This window comes from Heptranchias perlo, chromosome 1 (genome assembly GCF_035084215.1).
Source record: "Heptranchias perlo isolate sHepPer1 chromosome 1, sHepPer1.hap1, whole genome shotgun sequence".
NCBI lineage: Eukaryota > Metazoa > Chordata > Chondrichthyes > Hexanchiformes > Hexanchidae > Heptranchias > Heptranchias perlo.
In genome coordinates this window covers 60,866,978-60,892,053 of record NC_090325.1, presented here as the reverse complement: position 1 = coordinate 60,892,053, position 25,076 = coordinate 60,866,978, and the positions used below count along the sequence as shown (strand labels likewise).

The 25,076-nt window shown below is 42.5% G+C and overlaps 1 protein-coding gene across 1 annotated transcript in view; it reads right to left on the bottom strand.

Annotated features, from left to right (window-relative positions):
* The window catches only part of parp8 (poly (ADP-ribose) polymerase family, member 8), a 358,889-nt gene that overhangs the window by 7,286 nt on the left and 326,527 nt on the right, over window positions 1–25,076 (bottom strand). The window contains exons 18-25 of the mRNA XM_067985593.1: window positions 24,622–24,689; window positions 24,041–24,089; window positions 17,914–18,026; window positions 15,492–15,564; window positions 12,644–12,713; window positions 9,491–9,564; window positions 8,308–8,377; window positions 5,554–5,638 (exon numbers count right to left, since the gene is read on the bottom strand). Coding sequence (XP_067841694.1) covers window positions 5,554–5,638; window positions 8,308–8,377; window positions 9,491–9,564; window positions 12,644–12,713; window positions 15,492–15,564; window positions 17,914–18,026; window positions 24,041–24,089; window positions 24,622–24,689 — 602 coding nt within the window. The remainder of the gene's footprint in view (window positions 1–5,553; window positions 5,639–8,307; window positions 8,378–9,490; window positions 9,565–12,643; window positions 12,714–15,491; window positions 15,565–17,913; window positions 18,027–24,040; window positions 24,090–24,621; window positions 24,690–25,076) is intronic.

Sequence of the window (25,076 nt, the reverse complement as noted above, 5' to 3'; positions counted from 1 at the left end):
TGGTAGGGCGTTGGGGAAAGTTATAGAACAAAGAGATCTAGGAGTACAGATTCATAGCTCCTTGAAAGTGGAGTCACAGGTGGATAGGGTGGTGAAGAAGGCATTCGGCATGCTTGGTTTCATTGGTCAGAACATTGAATGCAGGAGTTGGGATGTCTTGTTGAAGTTGTACAGGGCATTGGTGAGGCCACACTTGGAGTACTGTGTACAGTTCTGGTCACCCTATTATAGAAAGGATATTATTAAACTAGAAAGAGTGCAGAAAAGATTTACTAGGATGCTACCGGGACTTGATGGTTTGACTTACAGGGAGAGGTTAGACAGACTGGGACTTTATTCCCTGGAGAGTAGGAGGTTAAGGGGTGATCTTATAGAAGTCTATAAAATAATGAGGGGCATAGATAAGGTCGATAGTCAAAATCTTTTCCCAAAGGTAGGGGAGTCTATAACGAGGGGGCACAGATTTAAGGTGAGAGGGGAGAGATACAAAAGGATCCAGAGGGGCAATTTTTTCACTCAAAGGGTGGTGAGTGTCTGGAACGAGCTGCCAGAGGCAGTAGTAGAGGCGGGTACAATTTTGTCTTTTAAAAAGCATTTGGACAGTTACATGGGGAAGATGGGTATCGAGGGATATGGGCCAAGTGCAGGCAATTGGGACTAGCTTAGTGGTATAAACTGGGCGACATGGACATGTTGGGCCGAAGGGCCTGTTTCCATGTTGTAACTTCTATGATTCTATGATTCTATGTCCACTTGCTTTTAGTGATTTCTGTACTTGGACCTCTAAATCTCTCTGCTCATTCAAAGTTCCTAGCTTCTCGCCATTTAGAAAATATTCTGATCTATCTTTCTTAGCTCCAAAGTGGGTGAACTCACACTTTTCCACATTGAACTCCATCTGCCACAGTTTTGCTCACTTACTTAATCTATCAATGTCCCTTTGCAACTTTCTGCTCCCATCTACACGATAAACTGTGCCATCTATTTAGCGTCATCAGCAAACTTAAATAGATGGCTCTCTATTCCTTCATCCAAGTCATTTATAAATATAGTGGAAAACTATGGACCAAATACAGTTCCCTGGGGGACACCAATAGTCACATCCTGCCAATTTGAGTGCGTACCCATTATCCCAAATCTCTGTCTCTTACCTCCTAACAAATTCCCTATCCAAGCCAATCTGTTGCCTCCAATTCCATGGGTTTTCATTTTTGTTAACAGTCTCTTGTGTGGAACCTTGTGGAAAGCCTTCTGGAAGTCCATATAAATAACATCCATAGACACTCCCTTATCTACCATGTTAGTTACCTCCTCAAAAAATGTAACTAGGTTCGTTAAACATGACTTATCCTTTACAAATCCATTCTGGCTCTCTCTGATCAGCTCATATTTGTCCGAATGCTCAGTCACTCTGTCCCTAATAACAGATTCTAGTAATTTCCCCACAATTGACGTTAAACCAATGGGCCTGTAATTTTCTAATTTATCTCTCTGACCCTTCTTAAATAGGGAAGTGACATTGGCAATTTTCCAATCCAAGGGAACAATTCTTGAATCAAGACTATTTTGGAAGATCATTAGATTGATTCCTGGGATGAGAGGGTTGTCCTATGAGGAGAGACTGAGTAGAATGGGCCTATACTCTCTGGAGTTTAGAAGAATGAGAGGTGATCTCATTGAAACATATAAGATTCTAAGGGGCTTGACAGGGTAGATGCTAAGAAGTTGTTTTCCCTGGCTGGAGAATCTAGAACTAGGGGTCATTGTTGCAGGATAAGGGGTCGGCCATTTAAAACTGAGATGAGGAGGAATTTCTTCACTCAGTGGGTTGTGAATCTTTGGAATTCTCTACCCCAGAGGGTTGTGGATGCTGGGTCGTTAAGTATATTCCAGGCTGAGGTGGATAGATTTTTGGACTCTAGGGGAATCAATGAATATGGGGATCAGGCAGGAAAGTGGAGTTGAGGTCGAAGATCAGCCATGATCTGATTGAATGGCGGAGCAGACTCGAGGGGCCGTATGGCCTACTCCTGCTCCTATTTCTTTTGTTTTAATGTTCATATCATGACTAACGCATCAACAATTTCTTTAGCTACTTCTTTAAATACCCTTTGCATGAAGAAGTGCTTCCTGACATCACTCCTGAACGGCCTAGCTCTAATTTTAAGGTTGTGCCTTAAGATTAGGGTCCTTGAGATTTGTCTATCTTTAACAACATTAGTTTCTCCATCGCCATTTTTAAACTAATATTGAATCTAGTTAGCTCCTCTATTGTTTTTTTTAGTTTTTCTTGTATCTCTGGTATTTTACCTTCATCCTCTACTGTGAAGACCAATACAAAGTAACTATTTAGTAAGTCTGTCATTTCCTGATTCACAATTAGAATATCACTTGTATCTACCATTAAGGGGCCCACATTACTCTTAGCCACCCTTTTTCTCTAAATACATTAAAAAAAATGTTTAGTGTTGTCCTTGATATCCTGCGGAAACATTTTCTTGTATCCCCTTTTTGCGGCTTTTATCACTTCCTCTGTATCCCTTTGCTGTTCATTATATCTCTCTCAGTCCGTGGGATCGTTACTGTTCTTTGCCTTCATATAAGCCCTTTCTTTTAGTTTTCCACTATCTCTCACTTCCCTTGTTGACCAAGGTTGTTTAATTACACAAGTAGAGCTCTTGCCTTTTAAGGGTATGTACCGGTCTTGTATTCGACCGAATACTTTTTTGCTCACCTCCTGCTGTTCATCTATAGTTTTATTCATTAGTAGTTCTGCTCTTTTGTACACAGCGAGTGGTCAGGATCTGGAATGCACTGCCCAAGGGGGTGGTGGAGGCAGATTCAATCATGGCTTTCAAAAGGGAACTGGATAAGTACTTGAAAGGAAAAAATTTGCAAGGCTACGGAGAAAGAGCGGGGAGTGAGACTAGTTGGATTGCTCTTGCATAGAGCCGGTATGGTCTCGATGGGTCGAATGGCCACCTTCCGTGCTGTAACCTTTCTATGATTCTACGCTCAGTCTATTGTGGTCAATTTCTGCCTCATCCCTCCAAAGTCAGCCGTACCTAAATTTAAAACCTTGGTTCATGACTCCCCTTTTCCCTCTCAAACCTAGTATCGAATTCTATTATATTATGGTCACTGTTAGATAGGTGTTCCCTTACCGTAGGATTATTGACTAATTCAGGCTCATTGCTTATTATTAAATCTAAGATGACATGTTCTCTTGTTGGTTCAGGAACATATTGTTCCAGAAAACTGTCCCGAATGCACTCAAGAAATTCACTGTCTTTGGGACTCGAGCTATTCTTCTTCTCTGAGTCTGTGTGAAAATTGAAGTCTCCCTTCTACACTGTTCTTGCAACAAGCTTCTCTGATCTCCACGTTTGTGTATCCCGCTACTTTATTACTGCTATCTGGTGGTCTGTAAACAACTCCCACTAACTGAAGCACTGGCGTTCTTTGAAGGCATAACTAATATGAGGCAATGATGAGTGACTAAAACAAAATAGCAGGTAAAGTATAGCACTGTATAGATAATTGGCTTAAAGACAGAAACAAGGGCTCAGCATAAATGGACACTTTCAGACTGGAGAGAGGTTATGAACGGGATATGTAAAAGGTTATGAATAGGATACCCCAGGGTAATCCTTGGGCCCCTTTATTATATATACCAGTCATTTCCCGTGGTGTTGCACAAGGGTAGTCAATGTTTTGAGATCAAGAAGGTTTAGAGAGTGGCGGGGTAATTAGACCAAGATAAAATGGAGTGGAAGGGGAAGGGGGAGGCAGGAAGGGGGTGAGGGGGAATAAGGAGTTGAGGAAAGGGGAAAGAAGAGGAAGGGGAAAGAGGAAGGAAAGGAGGCAAGGAGGGGGTAAACTACCTCAGTCGGGAGGGAATAACCTCAGCAGGGGTCATAAAGACAATACCTATAACATGGTGAGTTGCCTATCTGGAGTTAGAGTAGTACATATTGAGGAAAGGTTAGAAGGGATACTGAAGTGGGCAGGAAGAGAAGCATTCGTCATAGTCCACATAGGGGTAAGTGACACAAGAAGAAATAATACAGGGGCCTTAGATATATACAGAAGGATAGCCTCAAAACTCAAAGATAGGAGATGCAAAGTTATGCTTACTGGGGTATTCCCAATGTTTAGAAAAGGTGGGGAGTTCACAAAAAAAACTGAGAATATTAATCAGTGGCTGGCAACATGATGTGAAAGCGACAATGCTATCTTCATAAATAACTGGATTGGTCTACACTTGAAATACTAATTCATCTGTTCTCTCCACAGATGTTGACTGACCTGTTGAGCCTTTACAGCATTTCATGTTTTTGTTTCAGATTCCCAGCATAGGAACATGAGAATTTCTAGACGAGAAAAGATCCATCTAGTTTGCCTTCTACCATACTGGTAGTCGCATGATACAATGATAATAGAGTTGTTAACTAATCATAGCAATCAATCACTAATAATTTGTCTACAACAGACCCAGACAAGAGGCGAGGAAAACTCCAGTAGTGGAAAGCTTTGAGAACCATAGGTCCAAAGTGACCTGTTCCTCCTACACTTACCACATGCAGTGTTTTACTTTTTGTTGTTAAAGTTTAACATGATCTGTGAGCCATAAATGCCCAAGACAAGGAGCCAGGTACAATGAAACCTGTAAATTATGGACGTCTTAGGGACTGGCATCAGCTGTCCTTTTTTTGCAGGTGTCCTTATTTTCAAAATGGTCATTGTATGTACTGTAAAAAATTTCAGTAGAATAGGGAGTACTTTACCCAACATCTATAGCAGCAGAGAAACCTTTCTATCCCTGGGATAGAGCCGTGCAAGCATTCAATCCCAGAGATAGCGCGGTTTCTCTGCCACTATGCATGTTGGGTAAAGAGCTCCCCATTCCACAAAAGCCGTTTCTTTCACAAAACCCACTGCTGCCTCGCGTTGACTGGCATACACTGACCTCACGAGAATTAGGGGGCAGAAAGCAAGCAAGCTGCAAGGGGAAGCACCAGTGATCCTGACTCAGTGAAGCTTCCAGATACGGCAGCTTTGCAACAGGCTGTGTCCCGTGTTTTAAGTTGTAAAAGGGCTTGGTGCATTGAAAGCTGTCCGTAGTTCGTAATTGGTGAGTGTCTGTGGTGTCAGAGTGACTCTTATATATTTTACCACATAAGTTATTTGGGTGTCTCAATAAGTTTTTATTTTTTGCAGGTGTCCATTTTTTAGGAGTGTCCATTTATACAGATTTCACTGTATATAACATTTAAAGAGCTAAATTCAATGAAATGAGGCAATAGTAATTGTCGGAGCATGTTCAACAACACTTGAGTGGAAGATAAGTGGAACACCTTTAAAAGTACATGAACATGTTGGATAAATACATACATTAGTATCTTTACAGCTATCTGTGCTGAGCTTGAAGATGGGTCTGAGAGATCTAAGAACACTATATTTACCAACTTTGCCAGCTGAAAGCCAAGATAGCTTATTTCCATTTGTTATTCTTACTGTATCAATTGAGATCAGAAATCTAACAGTACTTACACAAAGAAGAATCTTGTGCAGACATGTTCTGTTTGTGGAACTACCCAAATTTCTCCATGTTTGTGCAAATCTGGCGAAGTAATTACTGCAAAAAGAAATATAAAAAGAATGAAAGCAGAAAAAAGATTTTTAATTCACAATTTCTTCTTCTGTATTTATTTGTCTTAGTTATTTTTCTGTTTTTACTCAATTTTGTTTCTTTATCTTTCCTCATTTCTTGAAAGCAGTGCCACGGACACCATCATCCTTCTGGTTCTTAGCCCAAGTAGCCATTTCACATTTGCCATAATACATAGCGCTTACTGGCTATTTAAACATGTGGTATATTGACCCACGAAGGATTTTTTAAATCTCCTCTCCCATTCCTGGGCTCTCATCTCTTTGGGTGAGTAGGTGCTTGAAGTGCAGGTTTCCCCTTTACCTCACCACCATACTAAGCTGACAAGGTTTGCCACTCTGCATATACCACTTATCTATTTTTTTTGTTGAGGTATTTATAATTTTTCCCATATTTTGTCAAAAAAGGTCTCCACGGGCCACATACCATCCTTGGCAGTGCAGTCACTACCAGGCTTCTGGAAATCCCTATCAATAATTCACTCATGAAGAAGTACACAATAGCTGCATCAAGTAACTTCCATCAATTTTCCTTCTTACCCTGGCTCGGAAGTGTCCAGCCTCTATTTGATGCCTACCATGGCGATAAGGTAAAGATAATCAATCATACAGAGAATGGTATGCGTGAACCTACCCCCTACCTGTCTGTGCAGTACTGGCAAAGGCTATGCTTCTGCATGCCACCCCATTACTCACTCAAAGCTCCACTACAGGCGGCAGTGTATGATGAATGATTCATTGACATTTCCACAAAGCTTCAAATGATGCTTCCTGAAGGTGACAATGTAAGTGGCATCACTCAAGTTGGTTGTCCACTTTCCTCTCCCAAAGCAGAACATTTTACCTCTGTGCCATGCTCCCATCTATTGTCCTCATTAAGGGACAACAAAACTCACCCAATTCAGAAAGTGATATACAACCTTGAGCTTAAACATTCAACATTCTGCATTACCAAATCAGCCACGTGAGAACTGACACCATGGGCATGATTTTAACTCCGAAAAATGGGTGGGTTGGGGGCAGGGGAGGGGGGGGGGGCAGTAAAAATTAAAAAAATCTGAAACCCGCCCCCAACCCGCCCACTTCCAGTTTTAACAGAGGCAGGATGAGGGGCGGGCAACCAATCCGCACTTAGGAGGCAGGCCAGTCACTAAAAGCTTTCAAGGAAGCTGCGGCTCTCCATTTTAACAGCTTTTTGACTTCAGCCCCTGGGGACCGGGATTCTTGGGCCTTCTCCTCCACACCACGTGAGAGGAGGCGAGAAAGCCTGAAACTGCAGGTTAGTGCCTTTATAGCACAGCATGTGGGCCAGGAAGAGCAGGAGTGCGTCCCCCAGGCCCAACAAGCCTACCTGCAGCGACTCCTCTCACAATCTCCGATCTCCCCACCCTCCCATGATCTCTGACCCCCGCCACGATCTCTGACCCCCCATGATCTCTGACCTCCCACAATCTATGACCCCCCACAATCTACAACCACCCCCACGATCTCCAATCTTTCCATGATTTACGACCATGACCCCAATCCCCCAATGACTCCTGACCCCAAGCTCCCTGATGACCCCCGATGACTCTCGACCCCGACAACCCCCGATCCCCCTGATGACTCCTGACCCCGACAACCCCCGATCCCCCCGATGACTCCCGACCCCCAGTGACCTCCTACGACCCCCAACCCCGATTCCCTTCCCCGGTGACCTCAACTGTCCCCACCATCTAAGATTTACTTTCTCCCATCCTCTTCGTTCCTCTTCTCCCGTCCGACTGAAGCGAGTCTGTCAATCAGGCTGGCTTGTCCAGCGGGAAACCGACAAAAAAGAAAATAAAAGACGTCCTTACGTCAAAATCCTAAGGACGCCCTGGACACCCGTACTTCCAGGTTTTCTGTCAGGGATTCCTACCCCCCCACCACCCCCCGACCGCTGTCTTCCCAGCTTGGAGTTAAAATTTAACTCATCAGGTGTGGCTTGCAGATGGAAATATCAACCACTGGGTCTCCAAGTTAAGGAATGGGATGTAAGAGGTATTTTAATTGTCCAACATATACTGCACGCCTGAGATTCCTAACTATTTCCTATGTTATACTACATGACTAGTGAGCAACAAGAAAAAGCCAGGACAGTGACAAACTATAAAGTGAGTTTTACAATGTGATGGATTATCTTAGCCAACAAGCAGCTGAGAATGGACAGGGTTCATCTTGACTCTTAGCTAGAAAGAGACGAATGTGGTTTGGAGGGGCAAGTGCGAAAGTGCTCTTCCATCCCTTCTGGAATTTCTATCCCTCATGTACACATACTCGTGCATGGGCTAGGGAGTTAGCAGTACAAAAATGCCAATGTGTTGCCAAGAATGGGACAGAGCAGTGCTTCTTGTCACTGTGCACGTTTACCTCTCAAGTGCCACACTTGGGGGTAATTTTGATTTTGGGCAATAGTGTAAAATGGGCAAAATCAGATCAGCTGCCCGTTATAGAGTGGCCCTCGATTAAGTGTTAGTAAGTGCTCCTGGTAAGATTTAAAAGGACCTGTGGTTAGATTTTACAACATCTTCAAATACTTAAGGCAAATTAGTTGTTCTTCCACTTTTTATCCATGTTTTGGAAAGTCTGCCTAGCTAATGATGGAGAACACCATACCTTCACATAAGGCTATACACTTCAGGTTACGACTCTGCAAAAACTGCGGTTGCTGTCCTTTTTTCTGTGACTGCAAAAAAATAAAATGGATTAATTTAATTGATCGAATTTCATCTCCTTACCAGACATTTCTTTGAAAGCTGAAATCTAAACTCTCCACACTTTTTTTTATTCGTTCATGGGATGTGGGCGTCGCTGGAAATTCCAGCATTTATTGCCCATGTGGTGAAGGTTCTCCCACAGTGCTGTTAGGTAGGGAGTTCCAGGATTTTGACCCAGTGACGATGAAGGAACGGCGATATATTTCCAAGTCGGGATGGTGTGTGACTTGGAGGGGAACGTGCAGGTGGTGTTGTTCCCATGTGCAGTGGGTAAATTGGATCCCTTTTCGACACAAGTTAGTTCCAAGGTAATACACCGGGAAATGGGAGATTAGAACTGAGTCGATCCTCAGTGGCAATCCGGTAATTTGCTACACAAGCCAGGCAGGTCCCAGTACACCAAACACTGTTGATGGCTAATGAACTATCCTGCCTCATCAATGGGACCAGTGCTCTGTGCTGAAACCCCTTGGGACATTTTACTACGTTAAAGGTGCTATATAAATGCAAGTTGCTGTTGTTGTTGACAAGTTGTATGTTTTGTTAGTTAAGTGTAGCGATACCCTGTGCACACTTGTGGGTCCCTAATTCTTGGCTCTTGCCAACCTGTTCCCAAGTTCTCTGGGCTCAGGCAAGTGTCCTGGAGAGATATAAAACTGCCGACTTGCTATCGCCCATTTTACACTATCGCATAACGTCAAAATCTACCCCCTTGACTCTTCTCTCTGATTTTTCTCCCCCCTCCTGGAAGTTAATTTAGGCTTTGATAGTTGCTTCACACTTGAATTGTCTCAGATTAGAAAATGAGCAGAGCAGGAGTCAAACCTTTTCCTGCCTATGCTCCAACAGGGAGAGATTGAGCACTCCATGTTGGGCAAACAGAAACTCTACTTTGTGGATTTTCCAGTGGTTTGGTGTGGAAACTCTTAAACACGGTAATAGGTTTCAAGACCAGCTGACCAAAAAAAAGAAATTTAGCACTGACATCCTGTAGTGGATCTTCATGTATGTTATTTGATGTATGGTGAACAATATGTACTGGATAGTGCATCATGAGAATCATCCCACCAGCATCTCTATACCTGTAAGGTGGCTGCTTTATTGTTTGAAGGCTGTTCATCCTTAGCTGCCACCTTCTGCTGCTTTTTATTCATCCCTAGAGGGTATGCACAACAGAAGTGTTTTACACATCATAAACGAGAACATTGTTCACCCAATCACAGCGAATCTCCATCAAAAGGAGCGTTCAATCAATCTCTCTGTCACTGTTGTAAATAGATTTTTAACATATCAAAAACATGATTTAAATATGTCAGTATAAAACAGTTCTTGTGACAATTTACAGAGTGGTACTTTCAGGGCTGAACTATCCCAGTACTTTAGCCAGTTTCCCTTATTGTCCCGTTTATACTGTAGGGTGAATTTAGTAACAATGGAAATGTTTTACACATGACCAATTGCTCTGAAAATGCAAACATGACTGTGTCAGTCTGGCTGCTACTTTCCCTGATACTGAGGAAAGACCAGCAGGGGCCAGCAATGTGGAGAGTGCACTGCTGCTTTGTAGAGCTCAGTCTGCCACAGGCAGACTAGAAATGGTAGACATGAGCTAACTGCCACCAGTGGCTGTTTTATTTGCCATCACTGGAATCCTGCAGTCAAAGGTATTTGTCAAAGTCCCTTCCAAGGAGACTTTTGGGGCCTCTGACACCACTACCATTGCTTTGTTTACTTTCCAATGTTGCCTTCAACAGTGCTGCTGCCATCAGAGATAACCCTGGAAAGTAGCTCAATAGCTACCAGTCTATTCAAAGATACCTCTCTTCTCTTTACATTTTGAACCTGGGAGTGGAATTAAGGAGTTAACTCAAATATCACAGCAATAGGTTAATGACTTTGTTGAAATAGTGGACAGAGGAATTTGATACAAATGTGTTCATTCATTCATTACTAATTTATGATTTTAATCCCAAATAACAGAAAATAAATGTCAAAGATTTTTTAGCATCAGGTTAATGATTTAAACTCTACACATATGGCAATTTGGCCCCGAAATTCTGCAGATTTTACTGCATATTCCAACTCTGACTGTGGCAGGAGTCCGCTGGAATGTCTGGAATCTAGGCTGGGACCCAGATATGCCGAGTTCTAGACTTTAGTTGAAATTTTTTCTATGGTCTGTTGGGGGTGGAGCCTCCACCCACCTCAAACATGGTCGTTGACATGATAGGGGGAGAGGACAAGAGCGGGGACTCAACATGTCAAAGTTTGCACATCTTGGGCCTTCAGTGGGACCTGACACATGGTCTGTGGAGGTATGCCAGATCACGTGTACTTCACCGGCAGTTGTGAAGCCCGTTTGGGGGACGAGGCTGGGATCGAGGCTTAGACCTAACAAGGTGATAAGAATTTTTAAAAAATTCATGTGGTTCCCTTACAAAAGGCACTGCTGGAGCGCCGTCAAGTTACTTCTAGGGGTCTCTGGCACCCTCCCTATCGTCCATGTCAGGCTGGATTTTCTGGTGTGATGGCTATAGTGGTTGCCCAAGATGCAACCCTACTGGCACAGGCACCCACCATTGATATTGAAATGAAGGGGTCTCTCCTGACTCTACAAACTTTGGTGGGATCGAGGGAAGAGGCCCTAGGCGGGTGAATCCCAGCAAATGGACACACCACCCTCCCCGCCTCATGGATTTTCAGGGCCTTTGTGTTTAGCCAGAAATTTTGCTGGCTGAGGAATATTCTATGATTGCTGCGATGGTTACTGCTCCTCAAATGACTAAGAACATAAGAAATAGGAGCAGGAGTAGACCATACAACCTCTCGAGCCTGCTCCACCATTCAATAAGATCCGGGTGATCTTCGACCTCAACTCCACTTTCCCGCCCGATCCCCATATCCCTTGATGCCCCTAGAGTCCAAAAATCTATCAATCTCAGCCTTGAATATATTCAATGAATCAGCATCCACAGCCCTCTGGGGTAGAGAATTCCAAAGAGTCACAATCCTCTGAATGAAGAAATTCCTCCTCATCTCAGTCTTAAATGGTCGACCCCTTATCCTGCGACTATGCCCCCTAGTTCCAGACTCTCTAGCCAGGGGAAACAACCTCTCAGCATCTACCTTGTCAAGGCCCCTCAGAATCTTGTATGTCTCAATGTGATCACCTCTCATTCTTCTAAATTCTAAAGAGTATAGGCCCATTCTACTCAATCTCTCCTCATAGGACAACCCTCTCATCCCAGGAATCAATCTAGTGAACCTTCGTTGCACCACCTCCAAGGCAAGTATATCCTTCCTTCGATAAGGAGACCAAATCTGTACACCGTACTCCTGGTGTGGTCTCACCAAAGCCCTATTCAATTGTAGTAAGACTTCTTGTACTCCAACCCCCTTGCAATAAAGGCCAACATGCCATTTGCCTTTCTAATTGCTTGCTGTACCTGCATACTAACTTCTTGTGTTTCTTGTAAGAGGGCACCGAAATCTATCTCAACACCAACATTTAATAGTTTCTCACCATTTAAAAAATATTCTTTTTTTCTATTCTTCCTACCAAAGTGAATAACCTCACATTTCCCCACATTGTACTCCATCTGCCACCTTCTTGCCCACTCACCTAACCTGTCTATATCCTTTTGCAGACTCTTGTGTCGTCCTCATGGTTTACTTTCCCACCAAGCTTTATATCGTCAGCAAACATGGATACATTACACTTGGTCCCTTCCTTTAAGTCATTAATATAGATTGTAAATAGCTGAGGCCCAAGCACTGATCCTTGTGGCACTCCACTAGTTGCAGCCTGCCAACCTGAAAATGACCCGTTTATCCCCACTCTCTGTTTTCTGTCTGTTAACCAATTGTCTATCCATGCAAATATATTACCCCAACCCCATGAGCCCTTATCTTACACAACAACCTTTTACGTGGCACCTTATCAAATGCTTTTTGAAAATCCAAATATACTACATCCAGTGATTCCCCGTTATCTACACTGCTAGTTACATCCTCAAAAAATTCTAATAAATTTGTCCTATGGTTCTTCAAATTTCAATAATCTTTTATATAACATTGAGTTTTGAAAATGCATTGAAGAAAATTCAGTGAGAAAAGGATTTGGGGACCTACTACATGAGAAGAAACATGCACGAAAAGGAAATGGTTTGATTTTTGTTTCAGTTTAAAACGTTGAATAAGGTTTGGGTGTTAACATAAAGATAAGATATACTTGCCTGAGTAACCAAAAGAAATACTTGACAATGGGCTAAGATAGATGCCATTCCCATACACTGCACCATGAAGCTGTGGAAATTGGAGGAAAAAAGTTAATAAAATAAGAAGTAAATATTAGATGTTTAATATTATCATTAAGAGAATATAATTAAAAGGTGCATCCGTGTAACCTGAATAAAATGGGCAGCTTATTTTTAAAAAACAATTGGCAGAACATTTTTTTCTCTTTTCATAATGGTGTAAATTTCATTTGAATGAACTATTGCAACACTTTGTGTGTGATAGTAACGTAGGGAGCAAGGCACACAGCATTTCTAGCTCTCTTCCATTCCCAAATGGAGAAAATGTTTTGTTAATCACTTCCACAGACAGGCAGATTTCCCTCAGTGGCGACTCTACCACTGGACCTGTGCCAGGGCAGACTTTCTGCATGCCCGACTGATCTGGTGCTGGCCCCAGTGAATTTTCTGGGGTTGGCCTGATTAGTATTTTCAGGTGGGCCCCTGATGGGTATTCCCACCTGCATGAGGAGCCTGCCTCGCCGGGGGTAGGGTGGGGTGGTGGGGGTTGAAAGATATTTCTGTCTGCAGGCCTCAGCCATCTGCAGTAGTGGAGCAGGGCAGGTTGCCTAGGGGGCAATATAAGCCTTTTGAAGGTAAAATTTAAATTTTGGGGCGATAGAACTGAATACGAACAGGGACAGGAAAAGACCCTCTGGTCCATCCAGCCTGTCCCACACAATCGTGATACCTTGTGTATCACAATATATACATTCCCCATCCCACGCCATGTGATCTCCTGGGACAGGTGAAAAGCCAGACAAAAACCCCAGCCATTTGGGGGAAATTCCTCTCCGATCCCTTTGGCAATCAAAACTAGTCCAGGAGGTCTACCTTTTGTAAGAGGTGATCTCTGCCCCAACCAGAAACAGGTGCAGCTCTTGCTTGAAGCAATTCAGTGAATTGGCGTCCACTGCACAAGCCGGCAGCCTGTTCCAGAGGTCCACTATTCTCTGGGAAATGAACCACCTCCTGGCATCGAACCTAGATCTGGCCTATACAGCTTAAAATTGTAACCTCTGGTCCTCTCTAATGTATTTAATTGGAACGAACTGTCAACTGGAACACAATCTATTCCTTTCATCATCTTATAAACCTCAATCAGATCACCCTTAAGTCTATGCTTCTCTAAAGTATAGAGTCCCAGTTCTTTTAGCCTATCTTGATAACTAAGATGCTTTAAGCTGGGAATTATTCTAGGGGCCCTCCTCTGCATCCTTTCCAAAACGTCAATATCATACACCATGTAAAGAGGCCAAAACTGGACACAGTATTCCAAATGAGGCCTGACCAAGGTCTTGTACAAAGACAAAATAGTATGCTTTGTCTTATAGTCAATTGTCCTATAAATGCACCCAACAACCTATTTCCTTTAGTTATCGCTTCATGGCATTGCTCATGAACTTTTAGAGACCTATGCACTAGAACACCCAAATCTCTTTCTTTGTCCACCTGCTTTAATACTTTTCCCAGAAGTGTGTATGTATGTTGAGCATTTGTCTTGCCCACATGCATAACAGTGCACTTCTCCAAATTAAACACCATTTGTCAGTCACAAGCGCAGTCCCCCACGATTGCCACACGGTCGATTCTGCTCCTTGGGGAGGGTTTAAAATTTTAAAGTTCTTAGCAGCAGTGTCTTTCAAATTTAAATCCACCCCAGAGAGTAGAAATTGCTCGCCCATATTTAGGCAGTGTCTTCTGGTGGAAAATCCCAGCAGTGGCCACGGTCGTCAGGAAGCCAACAGAATGACTCCCACACCCGCCCACCCTAGTACCACTTGAAATTGGGAGGTAAACATGAGGAAAACCCAGGGCAGTGCCTTTTTAATGCTGACATTCAGAATCAAGCTGTATTATGCAATAGACCTGTGGGTATGTTTTATTTCAGATTTCCAGCATTCGCTGTGTTTTTATTCTTATATTGGTGTAAATTCTCTTTAGAATGACTCTGTCGCAGCACCATGACATTTACGTTGCTTTTAATCTCTAGTATTTTCAAACTACATGAACAACTGAGAGAAAATCAGAGGCCGCTGGCACCTACATTTCAACTGTTGATGCAGAATAAAGGCAAGCATATGCATACATCAGACTTTTGCGAACGCTTATGCAATCCATCTAGATTGTTTTAAACGGAGACCAGTGAAACTTCAGCCCTGTTTTATCAGACTCATTGTGGAATAACTTGACGTAATCAGTCTTGGTGCTGTGGGCAAATTGAACGGATTCAAAAAGGGAAGTTTGGGAGAGGTGAGCACAGAGATGAGTGGCAACAATATGTTCAAGGACCTTTGAGAGAGATAGGGTGGAGTGATGTTGTTGCATTGATTCCATTGATAAGAAGTGCAATCAAAGAAGTGCCATCAATAGAACATTGCCCAGATGCAGGTACAATGATGATAATGCTGTTGACACATTGATTGAGAATAGAATTCAGCCCAGGATTTATTTCATAGTACAGAAGCTTTATAAAGAACTACCGGAGTGAATATGTATTCTGAGAATCCCGGTGGGGTGAAGCACTCACTGCGAGCACATCTCGGGAAATCGCAGGTGGGCAGCTTATCATAGAAAGTTACGGCACAGAAGGAGGCCATTCGGCCCATCGTGTCCGTGCCGGGACATGGTTATGGATTTTCCCCCACTAGAATTACCAGATGAAAAATAGTGGGTTGCGTGGCTGTGATCTGAGAAGCCCTCCCTGCGAGTATCACACTGAACCTGGGGTCGCCGGGATACAGAACCACCCCTAATAGGTACACTTTTCATCGATGCTTGACCTTACCTGTAATCGTGTGTTTGATGCAACAATTAAACCATTCCTTAAAATGGAGTGCCAGTTCTCTATATGTGAGCCACTAGATATAAAACAAACAGTTTCAGTACCTGAAATAACATTGTGGAACATGATGCAAAATAAACATTCGCTACCAGTTTCATTGGGGTTTCTCCCCCTCTGCCGCTGTAACTTTGATGGAAGTTTGTGCGCGTAAATGGGGTTTCTGCTGTAAAACGAGGTTTCTGCTGAACTTCCACCAAAGTAAGGCTGGAGGAGCGGGAAAATTCCCGGTGAATATGATTGTACTGTCCAAAAGTTCAAAATTGTAGTTTTTATTTCAGCTCCTTTGTAATGTTTGTTGAGCAAGGAGCAGCAGAAGGAATATAGAAAGAAAAATACAGAAAAAGAAAAAAGGAGATACACCAACATGTCCACAGAGAAAAACCATGACAGACCAACACAAAACCCGAGATGCACACACAAAATGCAGAAAGAGATGCACATGCAGGCATAGAGAAAGGCTAACACAGACCTAGTCAAAAACACACACGGTCACATTCATTGAGACACACAGACTGAGGGAGAATCAAAGATGCACATGCACACAGAGCAAGAAACCTAGATAGAGAAACATAGGGATAGATGTTCATCTGTACCACCTGGCCCTTAGGAGGAAAATCGGGTGGGTTTCATTACAAGCATGCATCACCACACCCCCGCACCTCACCCAATTTTCCTTTTTGCATTCTGCTAGGCATTAAAGATGAAAATCTAGGAACATAGGAACAGGAGTAGGCCATTCAGCCCCTCGTGCCTGCTCTGCCATTTGATAAGATCATGGCTGATCTGTGATCTAACTCCATATACCTGCCTTTGGCCCATATCCCTTAATACCTTTAGTTGCCAAAAAGCTATCGATCTCAGATTTAAATTTAGCAATTGAGCTAGTATCAATTGCCATTTGCGGAAGAGAGTTCCAAACTTCTACCTCCCTTTGTGTGTAGAAATGTTTTCTAATCTCACTCCTGAAAGGTCTGGCTCTAATTTTTAGACTGTGCCCCCTACTCCTAGAATCCCCAACCAGCGGAAATAGTTTCTCTCTATCCACCCTATCTGTTCCCCTTAATATCTTATAAACTTCGATCAGATCACCCCTTAATCTTCTAAACTCTAGAGAATACGACCGCCTCGTAACTTAACCCTTGAAGTCCGGGTATCATTCTAGTAAACCTACGCTGCACTCCCTCCAAGGCCAATACGTCCTTCCGAAGGTGCGGTGCCCAGAACTGCTCACAGTACTCCAGGTGCGGTCTAACCAGGGTTTTGTATAGCTGCAGCATAACTTCTGCCCCCTTGTACTCTAGTCCTCTAGATATAAAGGCCAGCATTCCATTAGCCTTACTGATTATTTTCTGCACCTGTTCACGACACTTCAATGATCTATGTACCTGTACCCCTAGGTCCCTTTGGACATCCACTGTTTTTAACGTTTTACCATTTAAAAAGAACCCTGTTCTATCCTTTTTTGATCCAAAGTGGATGACCTCACATTTGTCTACATTGAATTCCATTTGCCACAGTTTTGCCCATTCACCTAATCTATCAATATCGCTTTGTAATTTTATGTTTTCATCTACACTGCTTACAATGCCACCAATCTTTGTGTCATCGGCAAACTTAGATATGAGACTTTCTATGCCTTCATCTAAATCGTTAATAAATATTGTGAATAATTGAGGCCCCAAGACAGATCCCTGCGGGACTCTACTAGTCACATCCTGCCAATGTGAGTACCTACCCATTATCCCTAATCTCCGTAGCCTTTCCCTCAGCCAACTTCCTAACCAAGTCCGTACTTTTCCCTCAATTCCATGGGCTTCTATCTTAGCTAACAGCTATCTTCACTACGATCTACTCTATATTCTTTTAATATCTTAAATAGGAAAGATCATATACATATAAAGCAATATAAGGTGTAATTTTATGAAACTGTACTTTCAGGGGAACCTTGAGGAACTCAGATGTGCACTCCCCTTGATTTTCCATCCATTTTCACTCCAGTTTCTCATTACTAACTGTTTGTGCCAGTTTCCGAAGATGAATCTTCCTGAAAACTATCTAGTGCTGTAACACTGCCCCTTCCATCTCCAAATATTTACCATAATAGAGCCGCATTGCTAATACAGCCAGTTTAGTCCCTTAAGCAGCAAAATAAAATGAGCTGCTCTTTTTTAAAATATTCTAATTTTAAAATATATTCAGTAAAAGTTGATGGAAAATCATTGACACAGATGTTGGGTAATGCAAGATTGGTTCATAATCAAGCAGCTACTAAGGAAGCATTTCTATGATGAATGTTTTATAATTCTCTTTTTAATTATGAAGAACGCGATTCAGATCTTTAAAGATATAGAGAATGGAAACTCACTGAAATGCAAAAGTGCTCCCATAAAGTTTCTTTGCTGCCCTGAAATTGGATTCTTTGGCCGGTGGACTGCTGAGGAGCAGGAACTGGTGGGGGGTGTGCATGAACTTGAGTTGCTACATGAAAGAGTAAGGTGACAAGTGTTATGACAATCTTCCCACAGTAAATACATAAGCTCTTTGCTAACACACTCTGATATTGCACAACCTCTGATACACACACATTGCTCACATCTTCTGTGCTAATACAGAAACTCCATTGTAACATGCTATTGACATGATTCCTTAAAACAGCCTCAAAAACAGGATCTTATGGATAAATGATGTGCAACTGTCAGTTAAAGAAGTGCTGTCATCTTATCAGGGGAGCGTTTGAACAGGCTCAGTTCCTTGTTCAGCTTGTTCTTGAAACTCAATTGTGCAACTAGCACAGGAAATTCAAACCTTTTGGGCTCTTACTGCACTAAGCAACTATATAGGTGCTGGGAATCATCTAAGGAGACAGGAGACCAGAAAAAGCTACAAAAACTTAAATGTCTACAGACCAAATGCAGCACCATTGAAGGAGGGAGACTAATAGAGGAGGCAAGTAAGAGAGTTGTGTTCTGTGTAATTGTGATACAAGGGAGAGGGAGAGAGAAACAGACAGAGGCCCCAATATTTATGGGGAGGCGGAGAGAGTGTGGGAGAGCACGATAGCAGGGGGGAAACCCGGAGAGGCCGGAGACGCGGAGGTCCTGCCAAATTTAATGACAGGACCTCATTAGAATTTTCTTCTTCCATTTCCCACCTGGCAGCTGGCCAGGTTGACAGGCTGCCGGGTGGGAAAACCAGCGGCAGGAGGCTGCAGTCAGGGTCCGTTGGGGATGGTCCCCGGTAACCAGGAGGGAAAGATCAGGACTTGTTGGGAGGGAGTGGAGAGGGAAGAGCCCGGCAATGGCGAGGGAGGGAGTGAAAGATCGGGGCTTGGGGGATCGGAAGTCGTCGATCGCGACAGCGAGGAGGGGCTGCTATAGGCAGAAGAGAGGCCAAAGGCTTCCTTAATGGGCCTGGCAGAGCACTTCTGCTCCTCCTGGCCCACAAGGAGTGCTATAACCTGCTGGATCGGGCTGCTCTAATCTCCATTTCACTGCTGGGTTTCCTGAGCCCTGGGAAACCCGGCTGGCAACTATTAAATTTGAATCAGGCTCCCAACTGCACTGCAGGATAATGAAGTGTCTCGCCTCTCCAAGATAGGAGACACGCACACCTTGCAGCCCACCACCGTAAAAATGGTGGCAGGCACATACGTGACAAGTTGGGGACGTGCTCCCCAATTTTTAATTTTTAACTCCCTACCCCGGCCGTCATGGGGATTTAATATCGAGACCAGAATCACTGAACTTGGGGGAATGGAAGAGAGAGAACTGTGCTTGATGTGAAATGGGTACTAGGGACAGCTTGACAAGTAGCAGAGGTACAAGACCATCATGAGTTGGTGAACATGTGGATAATGGAGGCAACAACCTATCCTCCCCTACTAAAAATGTCCTTGCAATGCTCCAGTACAGATTTTAATTTTTGCTGTCATCCCATTCTTCAGCACAATTGTGCACTCTACAGCTTCATAAATTTTCTGATATTTATACCAGTTAAATACCTCGCTGGCTGCTCGATAAGCATTAAAGGATCATTTCTGCAGATGATTCATATTTTTAATTGCTATTAATGGAATCACATTCTCAGACAGCGCATATTTCAAAACTATACAGTCCTACGATTTTGTTAGCCACTTGTTGATCTCAACATAAAATGAACATCTCTTCCATTTCTTGTGGGAAAAATAGAAATTTCAGCCCCTTGATGCAATGGAAGAATTGAGGTGACATAATTTAACTCAACATCTTTAAACCTGTAAAAGTGTACTGGTGAGGAGAGAAAAAATATTAAAAACCAATGAAGAGATTTAGCAGATGGAAAGCCTATTAGCTGAAGTGGTCATCAAGGTAGATAAATCTCCGGGACCTGATGAAATGTATCCCAGGACGTTATGGGAGGTTAGGGAGGAAATTGCGGGTCCCCTAGCAGAGATATTTGAATCATCCACCGCTACAGGTGAGGTGCCTGAAGATTGGAGGGTAGCAAATGTTGTGCCTTTGTTTAAGAAGGGCGGCAGGGAAAAGCCTGGGAACTACAGACCAGTGAGCCTGACATCTGTAGTGGGTAAGTTGTTAGAGGGTATTCTGAGGGACAGGATCTACAGGCATTTGGAGAGGCAGGGACTAATTAGGAACAGTCAGCATGGTTTTGTGAGAGGAAAATCATGTCTCACGAATTTGATTGAGTTTTTTGAAGGGGTAACCAAGAAGATAGATGAGGGCTGTGCAGTAGACGTGGTCTACATGGACTTCAGCAAAGCATTTGACAAGGTACCGCATGGTAGGTTGTTACATAAGGTTAAATCTCATGGGATCCAAGGTGAGGTAGCCAATTGGATACAAAATTGGCTTGACGACAGAAGACAGAGGGTGGTTGTAGAGGGTTGTTTTTCAAACTGGATGCCTGTGTCCAGTGGTGTGCCTCAGGGATCGGTGCTGGGTCCGCTGTTATTTGTTATTTATATTAATGATTTGGATGAGAATTTAGGAGGCATGGTTAGTAAGTTTGCAGATGACACCAAGATTGGTGGCATTGTGGACAGTGAAGAAGGTTATCTGGGATTGCAACGGGATCTTGATCAATTGGGCCAGTGGGCCGATGAATGGCAGATGGAGTTTAATTTAGATAAATGTGAGGTGATGCATTTTGGTAGATCGAATCGGGCCAGGACCTACTCCGTTAATGGTAGGGCGTTGGGGAGAGTTATAGAACAAAGAGATCTCGGAGTACAGATTCATAGCTCCTTGAAAGTGGAGTCACAGGTGGATAGGGTGGTGAAGAAGGCATTCGGCATGCTTGGTTTCATTGGTCAGAACATTGAATGCAGGAGTTGGGATGTCTTGTTGAAGTTGTACAGGGCATTGGTGAGGCCACACTTGGAGTACTGTGTACAGTTCTGGTCACCCTATTATGGAAAGGATATTATTAAACTAGAAAGAGTGCAGAAAAGATTTACTAGGATGCTACCGGGACTTGATGGTTTGACTTACAGGGAGAGGTTAGACAGACTGGGACTTTTTTCCCTGGAGAGTAGGAGGTTAAGGGGTGATCTTATAGAAGTCTATAAAATAATGAGGGGCATAGATAAGGTCGATAGTCAAAATCTTTTCCCAAAGGTAGGGGAGTCTATAACGAGGGGGCATAGATTTAAGGTGAGAGGGGAGAGATACAAAAGGGTCCAGAGGGGCAATTTTTTCACTCAAAGGGTGGTGAGTGTCTGGAACGAGCTGCCAGGGGCAGTAGTAGAGGCGGGTACAATTTTGTCTTTTAAAAAGCATTTGGACAGTTACATGGGTAAGATGGGTATAGAGGGATATGGGCCAAGTGCAGGCAATTGGGACTAGCTTAGTGGTATAAACTGGGCGACATGGACATGTTGGGCCGAAGGGCCTGTTTCCATGTTGTAATTTCTATGATTCTATGATTCTATGATAACTCCTTGACATGAAGTGTCAGGCTGGCTTGTCACCTAAGCTCTCCTCCTTCAATGCGTTGCAAGGTCATTTGAAAGTGTTTGATGTTGAAAAATATAAAATTGTCCATCTTTCCCCATTTGAAATGCATTTCTTTCTAGCTAATCAGGACTGCCATTAATGGCATCACGTGCACATCACCACAAATGCAAGGAATATATGATGAGCAGGGGTCTGTGAAGGGAAGAAAGTATGTGAGAAAAGGGATTTTAAAATGCAGCAATATTTTAAATTATGGCATTTCTGTATATTGTAAAATGCATTAGTTGCAGCGTATAAAGGCTAAGTCAATTCCTGTTAATTCAATTTCTATGTTCAAGCCGAATTGAAGTAATTTAAATAAAACAGCACATGAGGGTTTTTTTTGCACAATTTAAATCGAATTAAGCAACTTCAAATTAAGAGTAGACTGTACCACACTTGTTGTGTAGTAGAGTTCTTTCATTACAGTGATAGACTTAGGCAAAGGGCAGTGGAATTCCACATATCTTGTGAATTGTCTGCACATTTATGAGTTCTTAGGTTTCATTAAATCCAGAAGTCCTTAACTTTAAAATAAAACCAACAAGCTATAACAAACCATTTAGAGTTCTACCTGATTTTGTCTAAATCACATTTCAGATTCAGCACAACCACCTCCCCTACCTTCAATGGCACCACTAATACTGCGATTCCCACCATCAACATACTGGGGTTTATTACTGACCAGAAGATTAATTGGACCAGCCAATCTAGAATGATGGCTACAAGAGCAGGGAGAAGGCTGGGTATTCTGCAATGAGTGGTTCACCTCATGACCCCTCAAAGCCTCTCGACCATCTACAAGACTCAGATGAGGAGTGTGATGAATAATCACCACTCACTAGGATGGGTGCACTGCAACAACGTTCAAGAAGCTCAACGCCATCCAGTACAGAGCAGTCTGCCTGATCGGTATTTCTACCATTGGACTCAATATCCATCTCCTTCACCAATGTATCTGCAGTACACACCTACAGGACATACTGCAGCAACTCACCAAGCATACTTCAAGGGCACCTCCCAGCCTTGCACTCTCTATCACTCTGGCAAGAGCAACAATATTACGGGAACGCCATCACCTCCAAGTTCCCGTCCAAGTCACACACCATCCTGATTTGAACATATGACACCATTTCTCCATTGTCACTGGGTCATAATTCTGGAAATCTCTACCCAATACCATTGTGTGAGCACCATCACCACAGGGCCTGCAGTGAAGAAGACGCACCAACACATTCTCAGGGCAACTAGGGATGGGCAATAAATGCGAACTTGCCAGCATCACTCTATCCCATGAAATATTTTTTAAAATGATTGTACTGTTAAACTTAAAGATGCTATTTCGTCATTACTGGTTAACAGCATAATGTCGAATTGTCATTTGACCTGAACAATTGCCAGTTTCTCTCACAGTTACTAATACTACAGTCTAAATGGTCACTGACTTTGCTCTAAAGCCCACAATACAAAAGGATAGGAGAAAGTTATGATGATCTTCCACATGAATCAAAGAATTTTCTGTTCTCTCCACTACTACATCAAAATGAAGCATTAAAATATTCAATGTACTTACTTTCAAATTCAGTCTCTCCAATGATGATTAAAAGGAGTTAATTAATGTTTTGATTTTCACTTCAGTTAATATTATCTTTCTGAAATTAATGCAACTGCCCAAAGAATAAAGTTAAATACTAATATTTCAGGCTCACTGTTACATCAAACATTACATTTCTCATTTAAGCATGAAAACTATTCATTAAAATCATCTGCATCATCACTTCCTTCATTTGAAACATCTCCTTTTTCTGTCAGTGCTCAGCCTTCATGCAGGAATAAATATGACTTTCTGTACTCATCAAGGTGAGTAATGTCTGTGCTGGGGAACGGGATCACTTTCCCACTCTGGATACACAAATCAGCATCATGCAAACCCAGGTGAGGAATAGCGGGGGCGGACTCAAACTAAAGGTCACCATACTCAAGGGAAAAACAGTGACTGTAAACAGGATGATTAGCATCCATATATGATTTTTTTGTTTCCTTCCAGCCGCCACAGAGGTGAAAATTATATGTAAATATTAGCTAATGCCGTAATGTTGTACAAAGTCCTTTTGAGGCACCTGATGAGCTGAATCTGATTGAAGTTATTTTAAATATTTGAATGAACACTTTATACTTTCTTACAAATAGCCTGATGCTGAAATGCTAACCTAATTTTTTTTTCTTTTCAGATGCTGCACATTTCCAGCATTCAGTTTTTCATACAAACTACTATTCTGTCAGGATGCAGTAAGTGGGTTTCATACAGTTATGGCCACAGTACTGAAGATATCCATCACTGCAATGCTCCCTTCCTACTGCGGTCCATCTTTTTTATTGCATTTCATCTAGTTAGAAGATCAGTGGAGAACTGCATAATGGCTGCCATCTTTATTAGCAGGATTGCAAAAAATATTTCAAAACGGTTTTCTTGCAAAATCACATATTCAAACCACTTACCCTATTTGCAGGTAATTTTACAATATGGGATCTGTTACTGGAAATAATCCTGGTGAAAAACAAACACAGTGTTACTTCATTTCCTTGATTAAAAAATAATTCAGCAATTAAAACATCATAACTCAAAAAATGAATTGATAGTTAAAAGGCCTCCTGGTTATCAATGGCAAATGAAATGAAAGCACCTTGCTGAGCGATTGTAGTGAGGTTACAATGCAACGTGGCTATAAATTCAGAACTAGCTGCTCAGAAAGGAAAGCACCCACAGACCAAACAGGGAAATGCTCAGCAGAGGCAGGTCACTGTGTCTCCTGGCAGGGAGGTTAGGAAAATGCGACTGGAATAAATGACCGTGCATTGCAGTCTATACATTAACACCAGGATCGCGTATAAAAAGAAAAGGGTTGTTCAGGTTTAATGAGTGAATCTGGTAAGACAGATGGCACCACTGAGGGAATGTAGGAGAAGATAACAATTGTGCTCAGATTGATCCAAGCATCTAGATTTGAGAAGACTGAGCTGAACAGGCCTCTCTTGTTCCTTCTCTAAGATTCCATTCTTAAATATTTAAGTAAAAGTACCATTGTAACAGAGGATGTGCCAAAGGATCCTGCTTGTCCATCTGTTTCTTGATTTCCAAGTATGGTGCCTGTCAAGATAAACAAAGATAAACTGCGTTTCATGTGCTACAATTGTGAGCACAACATCACAGTATATTGAAACAAAAATAGGAAATGCTGAATATACACAGCACGTCCAACAGAATAAGAGATAAATGAATGTTTCAGAATTCCAATGAAAGTTCTCTTTCTAAAACATCCCTATCTCTTCCCAGATGCTGACAGACTTGCTGTGTATGAATAGTGTTTTCTGTTTTTATTACAGATTTTCAGATTTTTTTAATTTTTGCATCCATTATAGCAGCCTTCTATTCAGTCAGTACTACACTATCATATTATACAAAGGACATTCCCTGAACAGCTACAGAGCATAAAATTACTGAGACCGCCTTGGGCATGGAAATTAACATCTTAAT